The 20,177-nt window shown below is 45.6% G+C and overlaps 2 protein-coding genes across 2 annotated transcripts in view; both read right to left on the reverse strand.

Annotated features, from left to right (window-relative positions):
* LOC144487765 (uncharacterized) overlaps positions 1-14,671 on the reverse strand; it is a 103,210-nt gene extending 88,539 nt beyond the window's left edge. The window contains 3 exon segments of the mRNA XM_078205843.1: positions 7,850-7,994; positions 8,079-8,816; positions 14,607-14,671. Of these exon segments, the coding sequence (XP_078061969.1) occupies positions 7,850-7,994; positions 8,079-8,816; positions 14,607-14,671 (948 nt within the window).
* A 1,213-nt stretch (positions 14,672-15,884) lies between these two features.
* Positions 15,885-17,395, reverse strand: LOC144487762 (uncharacterized). Its single transcript, XM_078205838.1, has one exon. The coding sequence runs from the start codon at positions 17,216-17,218 to the stop codon at positions 16,013-16,015; it is 1,206 nt and encodes a 401-aa protein (XP_078061964.1). The 5' UTR covers positions 17,219-17,395; the 3' UTR covers positions 15,885-16,012.
* Positions 17,396-20,177: the final 2,782 nt, after the last annotated feature.

The following is a 20,177-nucleotide window of genomic DNA, read 5'->3' on the forward strand; positions in this document are numbered from 1 at the left end:
ATCGCCAAAGGCTCCGCAATCTCCTCCCTCGCCTCCCACAGTAACCTGGGGTACATCCCATCCGGTCCCGGCGACTTACCAACCTTGATGCCATTCAATAGTTCCAACACATCCTCTTTCTTTATGTCCACATGCTCGATCCTTTCTGTCCACCGCAAACCAGCAGTACAACCACCCAGATCCCTTTCCACCGTGAATACCGAGGTAAAGTATTCATTAAGCAGCTCCGCCATTTCTAACGGTTCCGCACAAACTTTTCTCCCTTCACCTTTTAAGGGTCCTATGCCTTCACATCTCATCCTTTTACTCTTGACATATTTGTAGAAAGCCTTGGGATTCTCCTTAATCTTAAAATTCCTCGAGAAATCAAGAATTTATCAATTTCTGTCTTGAAGACGCTCAACGTCTCGGCCTCCACAGCCCTCTGTGGCAATGAATTCCACAGACCCACCACTCTCTGGCTGAAGAAATTTCTCCTCATCTCTGTTCTAAAGTGACTCCCTTTTATTCTAAGGCTGTGCCCCCGCGTCCTAGTCTCCCCTGTTAATGGAAACAACTTCCCTACGTCCATCCTATCTAAGCCGTTCATTATCTTCTAAGTTTCTATCAGATCTCCCCTCAACCTCCTAAACTCCAATGAATATAATCCCACGATCCTCAGACGTTCATCGTATGTCAGGCCTACCATTCCTGGGATCATCCGTGTGAATCTCCGCTGGACCCGCTCCAGTGCCAGTATGTCCTTCCTGAGGTGTGGGGCCCAAAATTGCTCACAGTACTCCAAATGGGGCCTAACCAGTGCTTTATAAAGCCTCAGAAGTACATCCCTGCTTTTGTATTCCAAGCCTCTTGAGATAAATGACAACATTACATTTGCTTTCTTAATTACGGACTCAACCTGCAAGTTTGCCTTTAGAGAATCCTGGACTAGGACTCCCAAGTCCCTTTGCACTTTAGCATTATGAATTTTGTCACCGTTTAGAAAATAGTCCATGCCTCTATTCTTTTTTCCAAAGTGTACGACCTCGCACTTGCCCACGTTGAATTTCATCAGCCACTTCTTGGACCACTCTCCTAAACTGTCTAAATCTTTCTGCAGCCTCCCCACCTCCTCAATACTACCTGCCCCTCCACCTATCTTTGTATCATCGGCAAACTTGGCCAGAATGCTCCCAGTCCCGTCATCTAGATCGTTAATATATAAAGAGAACAGCTGTGGCCCCAACACTGAACCCTGCGGGACACCACTTGTCACCGGTTGCCATTCTGAGAAAGAACCTTTTATCCCAACTCTCTGCCTTCTGTCTGACAGCCAATCGTCAATCCATGTTAGTACCTTGCCTCGAATACCATGGGCCCTTATTTTACTCAGCAGTCTCCCGTGAGGCACCTTGTCAAAGGCCTTTTGGAAGTCAAGATAGATAACATCCGATCTGGTAACCACCTACATTCTAGTGAAAGTCTGGAATGTGTAGCTGGAAATCGCTCCCTAACAGCACTATGAGTGTACTTACACCTCAGGCATTGTAACAGTTCAGGAAGGCAGTGTTGGGGTTGACCACGGCCGAGGCAGCTACAGACAGCCACATACTCTGTTATAATTGAAGGACTGCAGATTGAATGTGAGGCATTGTGGGACTGGACTATCTTGACCACATTCCTGTGACTGCTCAGTTTCTGCAATCATGAACCATTAAAGCTGCTTAGCAGGGCCCCGACAGAGGACCTGGTGAGAATATTTACTCAGAATGAGTTAGAATTAAACTTATTCCAGGATTGGCTGGTGGTCAGCGGCTGAGATTCCTGAATCTGTAAAAAGGGGATCTGACCAATCATCAAACAGCAGTAAGTCGTTGGTTCAGAAGTTAAGAAGCGTTCTCAGGCATCGTATCAATTATTTTATCATTGATTTGTGAGGGACTTGTGACCTGATAGTCGGTGAAGTGATGGTATACTCCAAGTAGCACTGGACTGAAAAGCGGATCGCTGAGAGTAGATTCTAATGGTTCTAATCCTACCATTCGATGGAACAAAAAAAAGTTTGAGTTATAATAGAGGAGAATTAAGCATCTTGTATCTTATTTTAATCAAGGAGTTGTGAGCTTGTAGTGCTCTGTTGCTTTAAGAAGCTATAGCTGCGAGAGAGAGAGAATGCTGAGGATTCATTGTTTGAAATTTACGAGCTGTGAGAATCTGTGTTTCATTTGTTTTATGTGGATGTTTGTAGATGTGTTTTATCATTGTTTTGGGCTACATTTGTTAAGGTTTATCTTTCTGGGGATTTAATCTTATTTTGAGTCTTTAATTAAAGGTATTTCTGGAAGTTTAAAAACAGAAACACAAGAACGCTTTGGGAATTCATTTGGTCATTTGGAAAAGTGAATCGTGTGGAGGATGGAGAAGATCTGCAGAGAGATTTGGACAGGCTGAGTGAGTGGGCGAGGATATGGCAAATGGAGTATAACGTTGATAAATGCGAGGTTATACACTTTGGAGGAAATAATAACAAATGGGATTACTATCTCAATGGAAACAAATTAAAACATGCTACCGTGCAAAGGGACCTGGGGGTCCTTGTGCATGAGACGCAAAAGCCCAGTCTGCAGGTACAACAGGTGATCAAGAAGGCAAATGGGATGTTGGCCTATATTGCGAGGGGGATAGAATATAAAAGCAGGGATGTCTTGATGCACCTGTACAGGGCATTGGTGAGGCCGCAGCTGGAATACTGTGTGCAGTATTGGTCCCCTTATATGAGGAAGGATATATTGGCATTGGAGGGAGTGCAGAGAAGGTTCACCAGGTTGATACCGGAGATGAGGGGTTTGGATTATGAGGAGAGGCTGAGGAGATTGGGTTTGTACTCGTTGGAGTTTAGAAGGATGAGGGGGGATCTTATGGAGACTTATAAGATAGTGCGGGGGCTGGATAGGGTGGAGGCGGAGAGATTCTTTCCACTTAGTAGGGAAGTTAAAACTAGAGGACACAGCCTCAAAATAAAGGGGGGTCGGTTTAAGACAGAGTTGAGGAGGAACTTCTTCTCCCAGAGGATGGTGAATCTCTGGAATTCTCTGCCCACTGAGGTGGTGGAGGCTACCTCGCTGAATATGTTTAAAGCGCGGATGGATGGATTCCTGATCGGTAAGGGAATTAAGGGTTATGGGGATCAGGCGGGTAAGTGGTACTGATCCATGTCAGATCAGCCATGATCTTATTGAATGGCGGGGCAGGCTCGAGGGGCTAGATGGCCTACTCCTGCTCCTATTTCTTATGTTCTTATGTCATTGTTGTAAAGCACATGCTAAGGTTTCTCTGCTTGTGTGTGGATGATATTTGTGGGTTGAATGCTTCAAGCTTTGAGGATTTCTGTCTGTGATTTAAATCAAACAGATTTTAAAAAAGAAGTGTAATTAATAAAGATTTTTTTTCAAACTCTATGACCGTGGAGCCATATTTACTGGTCAGAGACCTGATTCCAGGATATTTTACTGAACATGTGGGAATTTTAATCCGGATACAATTCACACATTTAAGAATGAGAGTTTTAATTTGTCATGCGTAGTTACAATTTGAGACATGTGAAATGATTCTGACCAATCCTGTATTAGATTGATCTTTGGTTAAACTTCCTGTCAGAGTTGAGAGGGTTGGCTTATGAGGAGAGACTGAGTGGACTGGGACGATACTCATTGGAATTCAGAAGAATGAGAGGAGCTCTTTTAGAAACATATAAAATTATGAAATATAGTACATATGAAATTATGGGAATAGATTGGAAACAGGGAGGTTGTTTCCACTGACAGGTGAAACTCAAACTGGGGGGGCATCGCCTCAAAATAAGGGGGAGCAGATTTAGGACTGAATTGAGGAGGAACTTCTTCATCCAAAGTTTGTTTATTTATTATTTATTATTCACAAATAAGGCTTACATTAACACTACAGTGAAGTTACTGTGAAATTCCCCGAGTTCCCACACTCCGGCGCCTTCTGTGACATTCCCTGCCAGTGCTTGTTGAATGTTTTTAAGGCAAGGATAGATACATTCTTGAACAGTAAAGGAATTAAGGGTTATGGTGAGCGGGCGGGTAAATGAAGCTGAGTCCACGAAATGATCAGCCATGATCTTATTGAATGGCACAGCAGACTTGAGGGACCAGATGGCCCACTCCTGCTCCGAGTTCTTATGTAAGGTCGAAAGATTTATTCCTGACGCAATGAAAAGGGAAATTCTGGAATTGGATACTGAAGAAAAGAGTTTAAAAGGAGCTTATTAAATAGAAATGTTTCCCAGACCATGTGGTCATTCGATTAAAACAAAGGAAGGGTGCTGACGTCCATTTGAGAACTTTTAGTCCACCCCTTTTCAAACTAAGGGAGTCCATGTACAAAGAAAGCCCAAGCTAAGGTGGTCTGGAAAACATCATGATTGGGGCACCAATCTGTCCATGAGATGCTCACAAAGCCCCATGATGCCCAGATACTAATTTCATTGGACCGATATATAATGTATGTAATCTATCACCATTCTGATTGGATTGTGTCCAGCTGGGATGGGCTGAGTAACTGGATAAGAATTGATGATATTCTTTGTTGGGTGGAGTTGCACATGGTCAGTCCCTGTGGCTTCTCCCCGCTGGCGTAACTCAATAAACTGTTTGTCGATTGAATCAGGCTTGAATGTTGAATGATTCTTCTGAGTTCATTCCCCAAAACACACTGGGTACATTACCGCTGGAGACCAGGTATCGCCAAAAACTTCAGACAATACAAAGGCTCAAGAAAGCCAGTGTCCCAGTTTAAAGACACATCTTTTATCGGACCAACAATCGAAGGGAGAAATTATTGGACAGTGCAATGCCTCTCTCGAAGAGAAGCATCCTTATCTCTCCAATAACTCTGACGTACAATGCTTCGGCTGGATCAATTATACATTCTTCATCAGAAATTCTCCTGCCTTTCATTAGGTGTGAACAAATCATTTTCTATACAAATAAATCCTTAATTACACGTCATATACTTTAGCCAATTGCATTTTATCCTCTGGCATAATGGGATTTAATGGTCAGTAGAATCCAGACACTTTGTCCCCCTATTGCTTAGCAACGCCAGACGCTTAGCTACGAAGGTCAGAGTTAATGTTCCCACTGGCTCTTACTCCGCCACTGGCCAAACCAGACAAATGCACGTTCTCATGTCTGAGAAGACACTGTCTTATCTGGACAGTGTGAATCAACCCTATTCTTGAAGCTGCCTTGAGAACCTTTCTGTTAGAAACTTCGCTGATCAAGGTTGTCACATTCTGTGGCTTCATTGTTCCGAAGAATGTAGCCTGTCTGTAAGTGTCCCAGTACCATCATGCCTTGCAGCAGCCTGCCTTTGGCTAAAGTTTACAATTGCTTTTAAAAATACAGCTCACATACATTTTAAAATCAGAAAATTCATGTTTAAATCAGAATTACTTGTTTAAATCTCTTACTGTGTTCACATGTGTGTAGACTGTTACCTTGTTCGCTTCTGTGTCTGATTTAGAGTCATTTAACTCAATGCTGGTAGTTCTGTTAGTGTCCGAAATGCCGAATGGTTTAAAATTTCTCGAATCTATTAGGAATTTTCTCCAACAGCTTGTCATTCTGGAGCTCGGAGTACAGCACTTGTCTCGGGAGTCTTGTTTCGGGACTTGCAGACAATGTGGCCTGCCCATCGCAGCTGGTCGAGTGTGACCAGTGCCTCGATACTGGGGATATTGGCCTGGGAGAGGACACTCACATTGATATACCTATCCTGCCAGTAGATTTGCAGGATTTTGCGGAGGTAACGTTGGTGACATCTCTCCAGGGATTTGAGGTGTGTGCTGTACATTGTCCATGTTTCTGATGGATACAGGAGGGCAGGGACCACGGCTGCTCTGGAGACCATGAGCTTGGTGCTGGATTTGAGGTCTCGGGCTTTGAACTCTGTTCCTCAGGCATCCGAAGCCTGCACTGGCCCATTGGAGTCGATGCTGGATTTCATCGTCGATGTCTGCCCGTGCCGACAGGAGGCTCCTGAGGTGTGGGGAATGATCCACGTTATCCAGGGGCTCACTGTGGATCTTGATGGGTCGGGGAGGGGGAGCAGGAGTGGGCTGGTAGAGAACCTTTGTTTCCCAGATGTTTAGTCTGAGGCCCATTCTCTCATATGTCTCAGTGAATATGTTGACGAGTTTAAGCTTTTTGATTAGTGTCACAAGTGGGCTTACATTAACACTGCAATGAAGTTACTGTAAAAATGCCCTTGATCAACCTCTGAGTGTGCGCACAGACTCACTCAGGTCGCGAACGAAGATCAGTCCATCGTTCAAACCAGCCTCCCATCCATTGACACTGTCCACACTTCCCACTGCTTCGGAAAAGCAGCCAGCATAATTAAGGACCCCACACACCCCGGACATTCTCTCTTCCGCTTCTTCCATCGGGGAAAAAGAAACAAAAGTCTGAGGACACGAACCAACCGAGTCAAGAACAGCTTCTTCCCTGCTGCCATCAAACTTTTGAATGGACCTACCTCGCATTAAGTTGATGTTTCTCTGCACCCCAGCTATGACTGTAACATTCTGCACTCTCTCATTTCCTTCCTTATGTACGTTACGGTTTTTCTGTATCGCGTGCAAGAAATAATACTCTTCACTGTGTACTAATACGTGTCAATAATAAATCAAATCAAATAGGCATTTTCTTCATTCATTTATGGGACATTTATTGCCATCCTAGTTGCCCTTGTAGGGCATTCGAGAGACAACCACATTGCTGTGGCTCTGGAGTCATATGTAGGCCAGGCCAGGTAAGGGCAGCAGATTTCCTTCCCTAAAGGGCACTGGTGAACCAGATGGGTTTTTCCGACAATCGACAATGGTTTCATGATAATCAGTAGGTTCTTAATTTTATTTAATTGAATTCAAATTCCACCATTTGCCATGGCGGGATTCGAACCCGGACCCCCAGAACATTCGCTGAATTTCTGGATTAATAGTCTCGCAATAATACCCACTGGGCCATCACCTCCCCCCCACCCCCCTTAGAGTCTGCGTACTGCAGCCCGATGACTGAGGCTTGGCTGGTCTTGGTTCTGGCCTGGAGGGGTCGGATATTGTTAGTTTCCCACTGGTCCAGTCAGTTAGCTCGACTGCAGTGGGAAGCTTCATGGTGCTGGGTGGAGTGTTGCTGCGGGGAAGGTGGGGATGAACGTTGGTGCGATGACGCAGCCCTGCTTGACCCCAGTTTGTACTCGTACCGATCGCCTCACCATAGGAAGGATGTGATTGCACTGGAGGGGGTGCAGAGGAGATTCACCAGGATGTTGCCTGGGATGGAGCAGCTGAGCTATAAGGAGAGACTCGATAGGCTTGGATTGTTTTCTTGAGAGCAGAGAAGGCTGAGGGGGGACATGATTGAGGTGTATAAGATTATGAGGGGTATGGACAGAGTGGATAGGAAGCAGCTGTTCCCCTTAGTTGAAGGGTCAATAACGAGGGGGCATCATTTTAAGGTGAGGGGCAGAAGGTTTTGGGGATTTGAGGAAAAATGTTTTCACCCAGAGGGTGGTGGGAGTCTGGAATTCACTGTCTGGGAGGGGAGTGGAGGCGGGAAACCTCACAACCTTTAAAAAGCACATGGATGGGCACTTGAATGTTTTGACAGTTCAAACACCATCAGCCAAGTGCTGGAAAATGGACTAGTGCAAATTTAGTATAGTTTTGTCAGTGCAGACTCGATGGGCTGAAAGGCCTCTTCTGTACTGTATGACTCTATGACTTGTGAACTCGCTGGTGTTTCTGCAGTCGGGATGAATGAGTGAATCCCTTCCCACACACGGTGCAGGGGAATGGCCTCTCCCCAGTGTGAACTCGCTGGTGTGTCCGCAGGGCAGATGATGATCTAAACCTCTTTGTGCAGTGAGAGCAGCTGAAAGGTCTCTCCTCAGTGTGAATGCGCTGGTGGGACATCATTAGCTGAGAGCTTTTGAAATCCCTCCCACAGTCAGAGCATTTAAAGGGTCTCTCTTGGGTGTGAGTGACATTGTGCCTCAACAAGTAGGGCAACTGACTGAATCCTTTCCCACACACAGAGCATGTGAACGGCCTCTCCCCAGTGTGAATTAACTGGTGTCTCCGCAGGCCTGATGCCACACTGAATCCTTTCCCACACACAGAGCAAGTGAACGGCCTCTCCCCAGTGTGAACTCGCTGATGGCTCTGCAAATCAATTAACTGAGTGAATCCCTTCCCACACACAGAGCAGATGAAAGGTCTCTCCCCAGTGTGAAATCGATGGTGTCTCTGCAGACGGGATAACCGAGTGAATCCTTTCCCACACTCAGAGCAAGTAAATGGCCTCTCCCCAGTGTGAACTAACTGGTGTCTCCGCAGGCCTGATGCCACACTGAATCCTTTCCCACACACAGAGCAAGTGAACGGCCTCTCCCCAGTGTGAACTCGCTGATGGCTCTGCAAATCAATTAACTGAGTGAATCCCTTCCCACACACAGAGCAGATGAAAGGTCTCTCCCCAGTGTGAAATCGATGGTGTCTCTGCAGACGGGATAACCGAGTGAATCCTTTCCCACACTCAGAGCAAGTAAATGGCCTCTCCCCAGTGTGAACTCGCTGGTGTCTCTGTAGATCAATTATCTGAGTGTATCCCTTCCCACACACAGAGCAGGTGAACGGCCTCTCCCCAGTGTGACCGCGTCGATGAATTTCCAGCTGAGATGGAAAACTGAATCCTTTCCCACAGTCCCCACATTTCCACGGTTTCTCCGTGGTGCGGGTGTCCTTGTGACTCTCCAGGTTAAACAATTAGTTAAATCTCAAACAGAACACGGGTACAGTCTCTCCCGCTGTGAATGCTGCGATGTATTTTCAGGCTGTGTAACTGGTTAAAGCTCTTTCCACACTCAGTGCACTTTATGTAGCTATGGTTCATCATCCCTGGGGCGGCACGGTAGCACAGTGGTTAGCACTGCTGCTTCACAGCTCCAGGGTCCTGGGTTCGATTCCCGGCTCGGGTCACTGTCTGTGTGGAGTTTGCACATTCTCCTCGTGTCTGCGTGGGTTTCCTCCGGGTGCTCCGGTTTCCTCCCATGGTCCAAAGATGTGCGGGTTAGGTTGATTGGCCAGGTTAAAAATTGCCCCTTAGAGTCCTGGGATGCGTAGGTTAGAGGGATTAGTGGGTAAATATGTGGGGGTAGGGCCTGGGTGGGATTGTGGTCGGTGCAGACTCGATGGGCCGAATGGCCTCCTTCTGCACTGTAGGGTTTCTATGATTCTATGATTCTATGAAATAGCTTTGACAAAGGGTCATCTGGCCTCAACGTCAGCTCTTTTCTCTCCTCACAGATGCTGCCAGACCTGCTGAGATTTTCCAGCATTTTCTCTTTTGGAAAGGGAAATAAATTCTGCTTTCCAGATCCCACTATATCACGGGATGTCTTTCCCATTCATCTTCTGTTCCACCATCCTTATGGGCAGCGAGTTCCAGATCATGTGCTCTCCCTACCCAAGTATAAATCTTCCTCAAATACCTGCTCTATCACAATTCAAATAATGTCCTGTATATTACACTTTTATCCAGTATTATAGACATCTGTCTGGCAGCCTGCATGGAGATTTTCAGCTCCCTGTGTCCAGGACAGGAAGCAGTGAGCATGGATCTGTCAATCAGCCTCAATCAGCACCTTCAGGAGAATTGGGAGGGTGAATATTAGATACAGCAGAGTGAGAATGGAGGGAGAGTGTGTGGGATGGAGATTTGCAGCTTTTGGGGAATGAGAGAGGAAAGAATGTTCCATAGAAACTAGAACTGTCTGTTCTGAATTTCTATCCTGTACTGACTGTGATGACTTTTGTAAATTCCTTTTACAGGATATCAGAAGGTGAGGATTTACAGACAGAAATCTCAAACCAAATGTCACATCAACATCTGACAGAGGCCTCAATTCGTCGGGACCTGAATATTATCGACCTTTGAATCCAGAATGGAAATGTTTCTCTGTTCTGTCTGCTTCAGGAGATTTTAAATTTCAGTGTGACTGGAAAAGCACCGAGACACATGCACACCCGAGTGAGAGTGCTAGAGCACTCTCACTCGGGTGTGCATGTGTCTCGGTGCTTTTCCAGTCACACTGAAATTTAAAATCTCCTGAAGCAGACAGAACAGAGAAACATTTCCATTCTGGATTCAAAGGTCGATAATATTCAGGTCCCGACGAATTGAGGCCTCTGTCAGATGTTGATGTGACATTTGGTTTGAGATTTCTGTCTGTAAATCCTCACCTTCTGATATCCTGTAAAAGGAATTTACAAAAGTCATCACAGTCAGTACAGGATAGAAATTCAGAACAGACAGTTCTAGTTTCTATGGAACATTCTTTCCTCTCTCATTCCCCAAAAGCTGCAAATCTCCATCCCACACACTCTCCCTCCATTCTCACTCTGCTGTATCTAATATTCACCCTCCCAATTCTCCTGAAGGTGCTGATTGAGGCTGATTGACAGATCCATGCTCACTGCTTCCTGTCCTGGACACAGGGAGCTGAAAATCTCCATGCAGGCTGCCAGACAGATGTCTATAATACTGGATAAAAGTGTAATATACAGGACATTATTTGAATTGTGATAGAGCAGGTATTTGAGGAAGATTTATACTTGGGTAGGGAGAGCACATGATCTGGAACTCGCTGCCCATAAGGATGGTGGAACAGAAGATGAATGGGAAAGACATCCCGTGATATAGTGGGATCTGGAAAGCAGAATTTATTTCCCTTTCCAAAAGAGAAAATGCTGGAAAATCTCAGCAGGTCTGGCAGCATCTGTGAGGAGAGAAAAGAGCTGACGTTGAGGCCAGATGACCCTTTGTCAAAGCTATTTCATAGAATCATAGAATCATAGAAACCCTACAGTGCAGAAGGAGGCCATTCGGCCCATCGAGTCTGCACCGACCACAATCCCACCCAGGCCCTACCCCCACATATTTACCCACTAATCCCTCTAACCTACGCATCCCAGGACTCTAAGGGGCAATTTTTAACCTGGCCAATCAACCTAACCCGCACATCTTTGGACCATGGGAGGAAACCGGAGCACCCGGAGGAAACCCACGCAGACACGAGGAGAATGTGCAAACTCCACACAGACAGTGACCCGAGCCGGGAATCGAACCCAGGACCCTGGAGCTGTGAAGCAGCAGTGCTAACCACTGTGCTACCGTGCTGCCCCAGGGATGATGAACCATAGCTACATAAACAAATTGGAGCAACTTGGTCTATTTACCTTGAGCAGAGTTGGAGGAGAGATTTGATATAGGTGTTTAGAATCACAAGGGGTCTAGACAGAGTAAATAGGGAGAAACTGTTCCCACTGGTATACACACAGAGCAGAAAAGTAAAGTTGAAGCCACAATCAAATTAGTCATTGAACATAGGAGACCATTTGACCCATCAAACCTGTTCTACTATTCAATTAGATTACAACTGATTATCTACCGCAAAAGCACTTTGACACCCTATCCCCATATCCTTCCATGTCATTAGGGTCCACAAATTTATTGATTTCTGTCTTGAACATGCTCACTGACCGAGCCTCCACAGCCCGTTGGAGCAGAGAATTGCAGATTCACCATCTTCAGTGAAGAAATTCCTCCTTATCTCAATCCTTAATAGCCTGTCCTGCATTCTGAAGCTCTGTACCCCTGTTCCAGACTCGCCAGCCAGGGGAAACATCCTATCCACATCTCTCCTGTCAGGACCTATAAAAATCTGTCAGCTCTGATGAAAAAAGTAATTCAGACTCTAAACATTAGCTCAGTTCTCTCTGTTGTCAGACCTGCTGAGATTTTCCAGTACTTGCAGTAATTTACTTTCGCCTCACTATTTCCCTTTCTTTCCTTCTCTGCCACCGCTCTGCCTCGTCAATAAGACATTGGGACTCAGAGGGTTGATGCAGTTTGATGGACAAGTTGTCTCCATTCTGAACAATGGGGAACAAGCTCCTCCCACTCATTGACAATATTACCCCCTAAAACAATGCCGGCCTGCGCATGCGCCTTGTTGCATATTGCCCCCAATAAAGATGGCGGCCATGAACACGGCCCGAACATGAGGAGCTGCGGTACCGCTCGGTACAAACTGGGTCCGTGAAGCTCTTTACCGAGGTTCACGGCTGACACAACTTGCTTACGCAGCGTTTCCGTCCACCCGCGAGATCCCTCGCCCCCTCCGTACCGTCAATCACCGCTAATCTATCTCCGAGCCGAAAAAACAGCCCGTCTCCGTCGCCATTACCCACAATGCGCATGCTCCAGTCAGAGCGGGCTCCGCCCCTCATTCACTGTGATTGGTTGGAGGTCCGAGCGGGAAAGGCTGGTCCTCCAGCCCCTTCTCTTCCCATTGGTCCGGGCATTGTGACGGTGGCTTGCTGTTTGTCCAATAATAACAGTGACAGAGTCTCAGTGTAACAATGACACACACAGGCTCCAATACAATCAGAGTGGGGATGGAGCACAGAGACAACACAGCAAAGCACTGACTTACTCTGAGTGTAACAATGACACACACAGGCTCCAATACAATCAGAGTGGGGATGGAGCACAGAGACAACACAGCAAAGCACTGACTTACTCTGAGTGTAACAATGACACACACAGGCTCCAATACAATCAGAGTGGGGATGGAGCAGAGACAACACAGCAAAGCACTGACTTCAAAACAGAAAATGCTGCAAAACCTCAGCAGGTCTGACAGGAACTGTGGAGAGAGATTCCATGATGTGGAGATGCCGGTGTTCAACTGGGGTAAGCCCAGTAAGAAATCTCACAACAGGTTTATTTGGTAGCACAAGCCACAAGCTTTCGGAGCGCTGCCCCTTCGTCAGATGAGTGGGAGTTCTGTTCACAAAGAGGGCACAAAGACACAAACCCAATTTACAGAATAATGGTTGGAATGCAAGTCTTTACAGGTAATCAAGTCTTAAAGGTACAGACAACGTGAGTGGAGGGAGCATTAAGCACAGGTTAAAGAGATGTGTATTATCTCCAGCCAGGACAGTAAGTGAGATTTTGCAAGTCCAGGCAAGTTGTGGGGGTTACAGATAGTGTGACATGAACCCAAGATCCCAGTTGAGGCCATCCTCATGTGTGCGGAACTTGGCTATCAGTCTCTGCTCAGCGACTCTGCGTTGTTGTGTATCGTGAAGGCTGCCTTGGAGAACGCTTACCCGAAGATCAGAGGCCGAATGCCTGTGACCGTTGAAGTGTTCCCAACAGGAAGAGAACACTCTTGCCTGGTGATTGTCAAGCGGTGTTCATTCATCCGTTGTCGTCGCGTCTGCATGGCTTCCCCAATGTACCATGCCTCAGGACATCCTTTCCTGCAGCGTAACAGGTAGACAACGTTGGCTGAGTTGCAAGTGTATGTACCGTGTACCTGGTGGATGGTGTTCTCACGTGAGATGGTGGCATCTGTGTTGATGATCCGGCACGTCTTGCAGAGGTTGCTGTGGCAGGGTTGTGTGGTGTCATGGTCACTGTTCTCCTGAAGGCTGGGGAGTTTGTGAGACTTAGAGAGAGATTCCAGCCAACATTTCGAGTCTGGATGACCCTTCGTCATGGATTGGCTTGATTTACTTACTCTGAATGTAACAAACACAGTGTTTATTCCAATAATAAGAGTCAGGCTGCAGTGTGTCAGTGAACACAGTATTGGATCCAATGTAATGATAGTACAGACGGTATAGAATCCCTACAGTGCAGAAGGAGGTCATTGAGCCTATACCGACAATGATCTCCCCCCCAGCCCTATCCCTGTAACCCATGTAGTTATCCTGCTAATCCCCGACACTAAGGGCCAATTTAGCATGGCCAATCAATCTAATCTGCACATTTTTGGAGAGTGGGAGGAAACAAGAGCACCCGGAGGAAACCCACACAGATACAGGGAGAATGTGCAGACTCCACACAGTCAGCTGAGGCACGAATTGAACCCGGGTTCCTGGCGCTGTGAGGCAGCAATGCTAACCACTGTGCTGCCAGGCTGCCTGTGTTTTAAGAAATCTCATTAAAATCTGGAACTCAGATGGGGATATGGGTTGGTGTTAGGTGGGAATCAGATTTACAGAATTTCAGAATGGATTCCTGTAATAGCAGCAATCCAATTGTGATATGTTGGTAAGACTGAGGGAAGTATTTAAACTGGAGACCATCGGTGTGTTTAAAGGTCGTGATGGAATTTATGAACTGAGAAAATATGTGAGAGCAAAGAAATCAATCTCGAAAATTGTAGTCACTTCACGTTGTTCCAGGAGAAGTGGCGTCTGGTTGTGGAGATGTCAGGTTTTACACAGCACATGGTCATTCTGAATGGAGAATCTCTGAGTTGTACAATTCACATCATTCAGGGGCCAGATTGTCTGCTCAGAAAGAGGAAGGTTTCTGTGACACCAATGAAAAGCAACAGACACACTCACAGACACCCTCACACACAGAGTCTCACACCCTGCAAATTATCTCCTGTCACTTTATTGTTTTTAGTCGTTTTGAAATAAATCCTGAATGAACTATAAAATCATACATAAGTACTTGTTGAGATTCCCCTGAAAGACATCTATACTGTTCATTTCACTCCCTGTAGTTGTGATTTCCATGTTCTCGCCACTCTTTGTGTAGAGAAATTTATCCTGGATTTCCTATTGGATTTCTCAGTGACTGTTTAATATTGATTGTCTCCAGTTTCCCAGTAACTTCACTGCAGTGTTAATCTAAGCCTACTTGTGACTAATAAATAAACTTTACTTTTTGCTCTTCCCCACAAGAGGAAACACTATTTCTGTATCTCAACATTTTATAATTTTGAAGACCTCTGCTCAGGTTACCCCTCAGCCTTCATTTCTCAAGAAAGAAGAACGAGCCTGTCAATCCTTTCCTGATAAAAAAAACCACACACGTTTTGAAAATCATTTATGGGATGTGGACATTGCTGGCTTGGCCAGCATTTATGGCTAATCCCCGATTGCCCTTGAGAAGGTGGTGGTGAGCTGCCTTCTACATTAAAATCTCATCATTAAAATCTTCTCTGCACCCTCTCCAGTGCCTGGATATTTTTTTTTAATAATACGGTGACCAGAATGGTATGCAGTGGTCAGTAAGATTCTTGATCAGAGAGTCACAGATTTTCCAAAAGTGGTTTGAGTTAATCCATGGTTTTAAATTAGATTATTAGGAAGCAACAATTTAAAAATGATGCATAATAAACACGGAAAAAAAACAAGACCCATGGCAGGTGAGTAACCGAGGCCCCAGCACTGATCCTGCGTTACCCAAATAGTCACTGCCTGCCAGTTGGAAAAAGACCCGTTTAATCCTACTCTTTGTCTCGTGTCTGCCAATCAGTTTTCTACCCATCTCAGTACAACAGCCCCAATCCCATGTGCTTTACTTTTTGTGAAGAAGTTGCCGAGTTGGCGGACGAGGGGAATCGGGTTCACGTTATCGATCTCAGGGTATAATCATCAACAACTTGTATTTACACAGAGTGTTGTGGGGCTGGAGGAGGTTACTGAGATACTGAGGAACTTTTTTAAATTCATTTTTACGGGATGTAGACGTCACTGGCTGGGCCAGCATTTCTTTCCCATCCCTAACTGCCCTCCATTTCAGAGGGCATTTGAGTCAACCACATTGCTGGTCTGGAGTCACATGTAGGCCAGACCAGGTAAGGACGGCAGGTTTCCTTTTCTAAAGGACGTTACAGAACCAAATGGGTTCTAATGACAATTGATTAATGGTTAAGGTTTGTCATTAGACTTTTAATCCAAGATTTTAATTGAATACAAATTTCACCATTGCCTGTGGTGGGATTCGAACCTGGGTCCCCAGAGCCTTACCCTGAGTCCAGTGATAATTCCACTGTGCCGCTGCCTCCCCTATTCATCCAATTGTTATTGTTTATCTCAGGGCGCAGAAACAACAGAATCCAACGTTGCCGGTCACACATGACGTCGTCTATGTTTCAGCAGGCTGTAATACTGATTAAATCCCTTCCCACACATGGAGCAGTTGAAAGGTTTTGCCCCAGTGTGAACTCGCTGGTGTCTCTGCAGGCGGGATGGATCAGTGAATCCCTTTCCACACAGGGAGCAGGTGAACGGTTCTGTCGCAGTGTGAGCTCGCTGGTGTTTCAGCATATAGGATGAATCAGTGAATCCCTTCCCACACACAGAGCAGGTGAACGGCTTCTCCCCGGTGTGAATGCGTTGGTGTCTCAGCAGGCCAGACGACTGAGCGAATCCCTTTCCACACACAGAGCACAGGAACGGCCTCTCCCCGGTGTGAATGCGTTTGTGTTTCAGCAGATCATCACTTCTTTTAAAGGTCTTATTGCATTCTGAGCATTGAAAAGGTCTCTTATCAGAGTGAATGTGTTGGTGTTGATTGCAGTAGGAAAACTGAGCAAATCTTTTGCCGCAAATGGAGCAGGAGAACGGCTTCTCCCCTGTGTGAATGCGGCGGTGTCTCCGGAGGCTGGATGACTCCGTGAAAGCCTTCCCACACACGGAGCAGATGAATGCCTTCTCCCCGGTGTGAATAGGCCGGTGACTCAGCAGATGCTGCAAACAAGTAAATGTTTTCCCACACACAGGGCAAACGTATGGCCTCTCCCCAGTGTGAGTGCCCTGGTGTCTCAGCAGACTAATCCTTCTTTTGAAGGTCTTCTCACATTTAAAGCATTTAAAATGTCTCTTCTGAAAATGAATCTGTTGGTGAACGGTGCAGTGGGAGGACTGAGTGAATCTCTTCCCACACTGGGAGCAGCTGAATGGCCTGTCCTTGGTGTGAACTTGTTGGTGCTCAGTGAGATGCACTGAGTCGCTGAATGACTCTCCACAGTGAGAGCAGCTGAACGGTCTCTCGTGTGTGTGAAGGAGCTGGTGCTCTGCAAGGCGGGAGGACTGGCTGAACCTCTTCCCGCAGTGGGAGCAGCTGAACGGTCTCTCGTCAGTGTGAAGGAGCTGGTGTTGGGCCTGTTCCTCAGAAGTTTCAATGCTTTGCCCAGAGTCAGAGCTTTGAAGAGGCTTCTGAATAATGTGATCGAGTTGGTGAGCCAGCAGGTTGGACGAACACATGAATTTCTTCCCACACACGGAGCAGGTGAATGAACTCTCACTATTGCGAGCTCGCTGTCGTGTCAGCATGTTTTCCAGCTGTATCAATCCCTCCCCACAGGAGGAGCAAGGAAACAGATTCTCACCAGTTTCCAACTGAGATGGTCAATTAAATCCCTTCAGATGCACAAATCTTCACATCCCAATGAACCGATTGACTCTGTCTGACATGAGATTTGATTGTCCAGACTGCAAATCCTCCTCTTCTATTTCCTGCAAAATAAGTTTACAAAGAATTACGTGGCTGGCACGGTGGCACAGTGGTTAGTCCTCCTGCCTCACAGCACCAGGGACCTGGGTTCGATTCCGGCCGTGGTTACCTGTCTGTGTAGAGTTTACACAGTAAGGAGTTTAACAACACCAGGTTAAAGTCCAACAGGTTTATTTGGTAGCAAACGCCACTAGCTTTCGGAGCGCTGCTGTGTGGAGTTTGCATATTCTCCACTTGTTTGCGTGGGTTTCCTCCAGGTGCTCCGGTTTTCTCCCACAGTCCAAAGATATTCAGGTTAGGTGGACTGGCCATGCTAAATTATCAATTTTCCCCCCATGGTGTGTAGGTTAGGGAGATTAGTGGGGTAAATAAGTTGGGTTATGTTGTTGGGGCCTTGGTGGGATGCTCTGTCGGAGAGTTGACTTGATGGGCCAAATAGCCTCCTTCTGAACTGTGGAATTCTATGAATATATCTATCCTGGACTGACAGTGATGACTTTTGTAAATTCCCTTTGCAGGATATTGGAAAGGAGGATTTACAGCAAGAAAACACAAACCAAACATCACGTTGAGATCTGACAGTCACTCGGATCATTAGGAGCTGATTGTTATTGTCTTTGAACAGGGAAGGAGAATTGTTTGTTCTGTCTGTGACAATACACAAACAGGCCATTCGGTTTATCGAGTCTGTACTGGAGTTTATCCTCCACATGAGTCTCCTCTCATTCTGATCACCACATCTCAGCTTTTCAGTTGATTTTTCCAATCCCTTTTCTCTCATAGGCTCATATATTTTCCTTTTGAAAGCATCTAAAGTATTTGAGTCAACCACTTCCAGTCGCAGTGAGTTCCATATTCTAACAACGTCTGAAGAAAGAAACATCTCCTATTTTCCTGTTTGATTTATTTGTTGTCTGTTCATGGTTCCCAGTAATGGAAGAACCAACAAGTGGAAACATTCCATTCACATCTACCTACTTATCCCATTCAGAAAGCCCATATCAGAAGAGACAACATTTTTCTCTTGGCTTGAGCTTGTGTGTAAATCCTCAATTTCTAACCCCCTGTAACAAAAAATATCCAAAATCCATCACGATAGAAAATCCAGGTACAAGTAATTCAGAAAGCTATTATTTGTTATGAGGGGAATGGAGTAAAAGCAAGGAAGTTATGTTTCAGTTGCACACGGTGAGTCTGTATCTGGAGCAATGTCTACATTATCGATTTCCTTATTTAAGGAAAAATATAAATGCATTAGAAGTTCATAGAAGGTTTAGTCGACTAACACCTGGAATAGGTGGATAGTCTGATGAGGAGCAGTGAGACAGTCTCTGCTCGAGTTTAAAAGAGTAAGAAGCAACTTAATTTAAACCTTTCACATCCTGAAAGGTCTTGGATGTGGAGAGGAGTCATAGAGGTTTATAGCATGGAAACAGGCCCTTCAGCCCACCTTGTCCATGCTGCCCCTTTTTTTAACCCCGAAACTAGTCCCAATTGCCCGCATTTGGCCCATATCCCTCTATACCCATCATACCCGTGTAACTATCTAAATGCTTTTCAAAAGACAAAATTGTACCCGCCTCTACTACTACCTCTGGCAGTTTGTTCAAGACACTCTCCACCCTCTGTATGAAAATATTGCCCCTCTGGACCCTTTGTATCTCTCCCTTCTCACCTGAAATCTATGCCCTCTAGTTTTAGACTCCCCTACCTTTGCAAAAAGATATTGACTATCTAGCTGATCTATGGCCCTCATTATTTTATAGACCGCTATAGAATCACCCCTATGCCTCCTGCGCTCCAGAAAAAAAATTCCCAGTCTATCCAGTCTCTCCTTATAACCATCAAATCCCAGTAGCATCCTCGTAAATCTTTTCTGCACTCTTTCTCGTTTAATAACAACCTTTCTATAATAGGGTGACCAGAACTGCACACAGTATTCCAAGTGTGGTCTGACACAAGTCTTGTACAACTTCAACAAGACGTCCCAACTCCTGTATTTAATGTTCTGACCAATGAAACCAAGCATGCCGAATGCATTCTTCACCACTCTACCTATGAACCTGTACCCCTAGATCTCTTTGTTCTGTAACTCTCCCCAATGCCCTACCATTAACTGAGTAAGTCCTGTCCTGGTTCAATCTACCAAAATGCATCACCTCGCATTTATCAAAATTAAACTCCATCTGCCATTCACCAGCCCACTGGCCCAATTGATCAAGATCCCGATGCAATCCTAGATAACCTTCTTCACTGTCCACTATGCCACCAATCCTGGTGTCATCTGCAAACTTACTAACCATACTGCAAACTTACTAACCATGCCTACTAAATTCTCATCCACATCATGAATATAAACGACAAATAACAGTGGACCCAACACCGATCCCTGAGGCACACGGCTGGTCACAGGCCTCCAGTTTGAAAAACAACCATCTACAACCACCCTCTGTCTTCTGTCATCAAGCCAGTTTTGTACCTATTTGGCTACCTCATCCTGGATCCCGTGAGATTACCCTTATGCAACAACTTACCATTTGATACCTTGTCAAAGGCCTTGCTAAAGTCCATGTAAAGAACATTAACTGCACTGCCCTCATCTAACTTCTTGGTTACCCATTCAAAAAACTCAATCAAATTTGTGAGACATGATTTTCCACTCCAAAGCCATGCTGACTGTTTCTAATCAGTCCTTGCCTCTCTGCATGCCTGTAGATCCTGTCTCTCAAAATACCTTCCAACAACTTGTTGGAAGTGTTGTTTACTCTTATGGGAGAA

The sequence above is a fragment of the Mustelus asterias genome, unplaced genomic scaffold (genome assembly GCF_964213995.1).
Source record: "Mustelus asterias unplaced genomic scaffold, sMusAst1.hap1.1 HAP1_SCAFFOLD_1025, whole genome shotgun sequence".
Taxonomy (NCBI): Eukaryota; Metazoa; Chordata; class Chondrichthyes; order Carcharhiniformes; family Triakidae; genus Mustelus; species Mustelus asterias.

Excerpts from the sequence above, each read along its gene's own strand:
- LOC144487762 (XM_078205838.1), bottom strand. The coding sequence starts at position 17,218 with ATGCTGACACGACAGCGAGCTCGCAATAGTGAGAGTTCATTCACCTGC.